We start from the raw sequence: 6171 nt of genomic DNA, 5'->3' as shown, positions 1-6171 counted from the left end.
CTCGTCAGAGTGCGCCGCGCTTTTTGTAGATTTTCGACGGTTTATCAGTCACGTGCAAAGTTTATCTTTCTATGGGTTATCGATACGGGACAACCCACGACGGGAGACGCGCAATTCTGGAGCCGACGATAAGGTTAACGTCGTCTCAGCCAGTTCGATGCGCCATGAAAAGCGTAGGATTTTCCATCGGTGATATGACCCTTCGGGTTGTCTGAAGGTGAGGTGAAGGGCCGGCGAGAAGCGAACAAGCCGATCGACTTTCGTCTGTTTCGATCGAGAACCGAGTCATCCCACGGCGGTGTTTTTGATCTCGTCGAAAAAGTTGGTACACTACCATCATTTGTCCAAGCGGATTGCGGATTGTTTTAAAATTCTAATATGTATAACGATAGAAGAATATTTATTTATCTACGAATAATTTTTTTCTATCTGTTTTTTGATGAATTAATCTTTCTGTTACTATCTTTGATCAATTAATATATACTCTTTAAATAATAGTTATTCATGCAAAATAACGGGTTGAGTAATGTTAGTTTTCTAAAGATGCGCTAGTAAAGGAAGGTGTAAGCGAGGAGATAAGAAAGTCTTGCAGTAGGAACGATGCGGATGTGATCAGTCGATCATATACATATATCTGGGAGAATGAAGTTGTATAATTTACCAAATACCGTCGTATATTTTCTCTCTCTCTCTCTCTATCTATCTATCTATCTATCTATCTATCTATCTATCTATCTATCTATCTATCTATCTATCTATCTATCTATCTATCTATCTATCTATCTATCTATCTATCTATCTATCTATCTATCTATCTATCTATCTATCTATCTATCTATCTATCTATCTATCTATCTATCTATCTATCTATCTATCTATCTATCTATCTATCTATCTATCTATCTATCTATCTATCTATCTTATACTACAAATTACGTCAATGTCCCATGAACTCGACGTGATACGAAAACTTAGTTTCAAAGACGACGGCGGTTAATTTTGGCAAGCGGACGTGAAAGCTTGGAACGATATTCGTCTAGATAACATCGAACGGAAAACCTTTCCATCGTAAATTATGCAAAACATGTCGGACGCCGAAATTGAAATCTGTTTCTCGACGAATTTAATATATTTATATATTTGTAATATTATATTTATTAGCGACAGAGAACAACCATTAAACATAATACAACTGAAATTGCACACGAAAGCATCGAATACGATATCAATAATAAAGTAGAGCACACAATTTAAATACGTAATAAAATATACAATATTGTAAATAACACAGAGAAAATATCAATACAAGCAATATAAAAGAGTAAAATAGATTTTTTAATATTATCAAAACTCGTTCATTAAATCAAAGTGGAACAAAATCAGGACATTATTGTCTAAATGTCTCGAAGAGCGAGAAAGCTGATACAGAACGGTCCGTTGTGTTTGAAGAGAAGACGAACAAAAGCGCGACAGCGATACTTTTTTTTTCCTATTAAATAGCCAAGCCCGCTGCACATCAGTCTCCGGGGATAAGATTCATACCGTAAGCGGCTTAACATTTGTCCACAGCGAAGCGAGTTGGAGCTCCACGATGAGACGAGGGGCTCCAAATACATTTCCGCCATTCTGTTCCAGGCGGTCTACCTCAATTTCAACGTTGCATATTGCGTAGGTACCCGAGAAACATTATTTAATGTAGCACATGAATACGTATCCAATTATACAATTGTTTTCGTAAAAATTTCTTTTTTCATATAAATGCGATTATATTCTGGGAAATATCTGTGTAAATATAATTTACGTCTCGTCTGGCGAGAGATCTCTTTCTCGCCATTTTCTCGCGTTGCATAAGTTGTTTCCAGTTGAGAAACTTCGGATCGCATAAATATGAAAAGAAAACTTAAACTCGCAACGCACACACATCTAAGGGTTAAATGTACGCTCACGAAAAATAAAAAAAAAAAACCAAGAATCCGGAAGGGACTCGGAGAATTAATTTAGACGAGACCATAGCGGTTGAAATCGAGCGAGAGAGACAGAAAGCGAATGGGAGAAACAGGATGACCGTAATATTTGAGAGTGTTTGAAGCACAAGAAACTCGAAAGAGAGAACGCGTATAGAGGCAAAAATAACGAGGCCGTTAAGGTGCTATGGGAACTCTTTAACGCTCATTAACGAGCACGAATGATCCGCGGATGGGGAAACGCTCCGGTACCGCGCAACCTGACACGCTGTTACGAGCGGAGACGCGATGTTTAAAGTTTCTCTCGACTGCTGGCGGAAGACAGGACACGCGCGCGGAGGTCTAAGCCAGCGCGCCATTCAATTCCCAGAGAGGATATACAGAGAGGAAAGAGAGAGAGAGAGAGGATAACGTCATGTAAAGAGCGTGAAATTTGTCCACGCTTGCGAGACGAGCAATGATCGCGGGTTTTGTCGTCGTATAGGACACACGAGCGGAAGTACGGTGAGCGGCAGGAAGAAGAAAGAAAGCGGAGAAGACGGAGGCGCGAAAAACGAAGGAGACGAGAAGAGCGGGAAGAAAAATTTGGAGCGGGTGTACAGCGCCGATGAAGCTGCGCGACGCGGAATGAAGCGCGCAGCGCGGGGGTGGAAGACGGTGTCGGCGGTGGCGGCGGCGGCGGCGGCGGCGGCAGCGGAAAAGGCAGAAGGCCTCGAGGAAGGAGGAGGCTGACTGATCGCCGCTGGAGTAGAGTAGAGAGGAGAGAGAGCACGCCTGCGCGGAATCCCCGGGCGGGCGCGGGCAGTGCCACCGGAGGCCCGGCGGTTTCAGAGCTTCGCCCGGGACGACAAACCGCGGACGAGCCGAGTGCGGGAAACCCCGGTCGCGTATCACAGTTACTGTCGACCGATCCGAGGTATACCGAGTGTCCGCACAGAACGAGGAGTAACAATCGCGGGGTAAAAAAAAAAAGGATAAGGGGGGGATGATCCCGATTGTGAACGCCGAGGCAGACCGTTTCGTGACCTTGGTGCGCGCGACACTTTGCGTTCTCCTCCTTTGGAGTAATTAAAGGAGGATCCGGTGCTCATCCCCGGATCGGTTGCACCGGGATACGATAAATTCTGCGCGCGGGGACCGCTCCTCTAGACTGATCAACTCGGCCGCGATCCGCCGATTTTGCGTTCGGTGAGGTATCCGCGCGGCGGAGTATCCACACAAGGCAAAATAATGTGATATCACAGTGTTGGAAGGAAGAAGAGAAAGGAAAAAGGGAAGAGGGAGAGGCGGAAAGATTGGTGAGTGCGCGACGAGAACGCCGCAACGAACAGGTTGCAACGAGAGGGTTGCAACGACGGATAACGCGGGAGTATGCGCGACTCCTGGTAGCATCAGGCTGGAAGATGAGCGGGACGACGACGGATGATTATTAAGCAGAGGAAGCACCGGGAGAAGGGGATGCACCGAGGTGTTCCATGAGATGTCAGTGGATCCAGGGACAGTTACGCCGTCGTCGTCGTCGTCGTCGTCATCATCATTGTTGTCGTCGTGATCACCATGAGGAGGTCCTCCTACGTCAACTACTACGTCCTGTGCCTCGTGTGCTGGATCCTACTAGGTATTACCGGTAAGCTTCATCCCCGAAAGATTTCTCGATCTGTCGATCGCGCGACGATAACACGTACCTTATTTAGCCGTACGCGAATCCGCGAAACAGATGACAGGGAAATATCAGATGCGGCAGGTTATGGTTCCAGAACAGGAAGACGCTTCAGGGGGAGGAAGGGGAGGGGGAGGGATGCTGCAATAGCGGTGTTCTCGATTCACAATGCATGTAAGGGTAGGTAGGTTGCGATCAAGCCGTCGATGTTGTCGCACGGATTTGCGGGGAGGTGGGGCTCCATGGCACTCGTGCTGCGGATGGATCGATCAGATTTTGGGGTGTAGCGATACGTTGCATACGTCTCTCTCTCTCTCTCTCTCTTTCTCTCTCTCTCTCTCTCTCTCTCTCTCTCTGTTTCCCTCGCACGCTGCATGCACCGTACGGATGCGTGCGATGCGCTCGGGCGCCGCATTTTTCCCGCTATCGTGAACCGAACAACGGATACGTGTAAGAGAAGATCGCGGGGATACTCGAGAATAGATAAAGATAAAAGGACGGAAGAGAGAACTCCGAACGGTAGGGGGGTGGGGGATAGAAAAGGGGGCACAACCTCCGGTCCCGGTCCAGGACCGTATCTAGCGCCACCCTTGTTTGTCGCGCCGCAGCATTGTACCTCCCTCCATACTACGTTCTCTCTACGTCTCCCTTTATATATCCCTCTCTCTCTCTTTCTCTCTCTCTCTCTTCTCCCTTACTCCTATGACATTCTCCTCTTTGTCAACCTCTTCCCCGCCCGTCCCTGCGGGATCTCTGCGTGTCGTCTCGATGATTCCGTCATCGGGCGACGAAGACGAGGAGGGAGACGAACGACAGCTCCCCCGTTTTCTCCCCCGTGACGTCGTTCAGGGACGTGTCTATCGATTTCATCTCGCGCGGCTGCATCATTGCGATGCGGTCGCGTTTTAAAGCCCGCTCATGAAACAGAAACAACACAGCGTCGTTCTGGAGAATCAATCCATTTATGGATGACAAGAGTACGTACGTATTTACGAGATGGTCTAGCAATCGTTGTGACGTTTCGCGGGATGAAACTCGGCGACTCTTGCATCTCTTCTTTAAATATGAATTCGATTAAATTTGTCGAAAGGAACAAACTTTCTTCAACAGTTTGTAAAACAACCAGTTCGAAGACAGTTCTTCGTGTATAAACGTAATTTATTTCTGTCTGTTTTCAATCTATCCTGAAAATAATTTTTCCATCCTAGCAAAATGTAGAAGTTTTTATCTTGATAAAAAGAAACGAAAGGGAGAGAGATACCAAGTGCAAGATTAGTTTTGAAAGGCCAAGGATTTCTGAATTGAATAGAATATATGTGATTCCGCTAAGCGTTTTTAACCACGAGTGACGCAATCACACTCACAGAAGAATATCTGCTTAAAGGACGACCTCGCTCGCAAGCCTGTCTCTTCAACGAGGCGTAATCAATTCTGGGAGTAACGGAGCGTGAGCGGAAAATCCGAAGCGCCGATAACATCCGATTATCACCATGGACCTCGCCCGCCTTTCGTAACCGCGTGGAAAGTCCATCGACACTGTCATTCCTGTCGATATGTAATCGGTTCGGCCGTTCGTTGAATAATTTACTTAAGTATCAGCGTAGTTTCTCTCCGCGTAAATCACTTGAAAAGTACACTAATTAACTCTCGACTACGAGAAGCTACTACGAGAAGTTCAGACCCGGTAACGGCGAGTTTATTCCGGCATCACTTCAACGATACATTATACGCTTTCGATTCGTAGTATTCGCATACACACACGCACACGTCTTAGGCGTGCTTCTACACAATCGTTGATTATACCTCAGCGGTGATTAACTGCGGACCACTTCGCCCGTTCTCCGGAAATGGAGAAGTTCGACGCGCTATCAACGCGGCTGCCACAACTCAGGCTAAACTACTGACTCGAGACGTTGCACGAGCGAAACCGCGAGAAGTCATTTTGGATGCGCAAAATAGATTTGCGTAAAATGGGACTTTGGCGAGCTTGTAGGCATTATTGAAAGCATTCCAGAAATCAAAATACCGCGGAGAAACGAGAGAAGAGCGTTTCCTGTCTATTATTCTTAATAATAACATAAATTCTATATTTTATTTCGTATTGAAATCTATATTTATTTCGTATTTAAATTATAATTATAGACGGAGAAAAAAGATTGTTATATACAAAATGCCACACTCCCTCGCGCGTGACATTAAATTATTCTTAGCACAAGGGATAGGATTAATACGAGCTCGCACGTTACGAGAATATTTCAATATAAGACCGTCGCAAGTTAAGAGTTATTATAAAATCACGTCACGCGTCGGAGGGAAATAATCTTTCAGGAGCTAAAAACTGGGATTTATGTGGCAGTTTAGTACACGATGACGTCGTAAAACTGCACGGGCATGCGTACGTGTCGTTCTGATAAAGTGGGAAAGGAAACACCAGTCCTCCCGGACGCAGCTTGAGTCTCTCTGCACATCGGGTAGCTTTGTCTCTCGGGAAATATATACGATTTTAGATTCGTCTTCTGTTTCCGAGAAATTTACTTCTTCCTGCCC

At 45.7% G+C, this 6171-nt stretch overlaps 1 protein-coding gene across 1 annotated transcript in view; it reads left to right on the top strand.

The window, feature by feature from the left end:
• Positions 1-2696: 2696 nt before the first annotated feature.
• Positions 2697-6171, top strand: part of LOC115237559 (neurotrimin-like) — a 13443-nt gene continuing 9968 nt past the window's right edge. Inside the window, exon 1 of the mRNA XM_029810686.1 lies at positions 2697-3591. Within this exon, the coding sequence (XP_029666546.1) occupies positions 3522-3591 (70 nt within the window). The 5' untranslated portion in view covers positions 2697-3521. The remainder of the gene's footprint in view (positions 3592-6171) is intronic.

This window comes from Formica exsecta, unplaced genomic scaffold, assembly GCF_003651465.1.
Source record: "Formica exsecta isolate Colony F162 unplaced genomic scaffold, ASM365146v1 scaffold3, whole genome shotgun sequence".
Classification (NCBI taxonomy): domain Eukaryota; kingdom Metazoa; phylum Arthropoda; class Insecta; order Hymenoptera; family Formicidae; genus Formica; species Formica exsecta.
The sequence above is the reverse complement of the archived record's forward strand: the minus strand, read 5'-3'. Positions and strand labels throughout refer to the sequence as shown.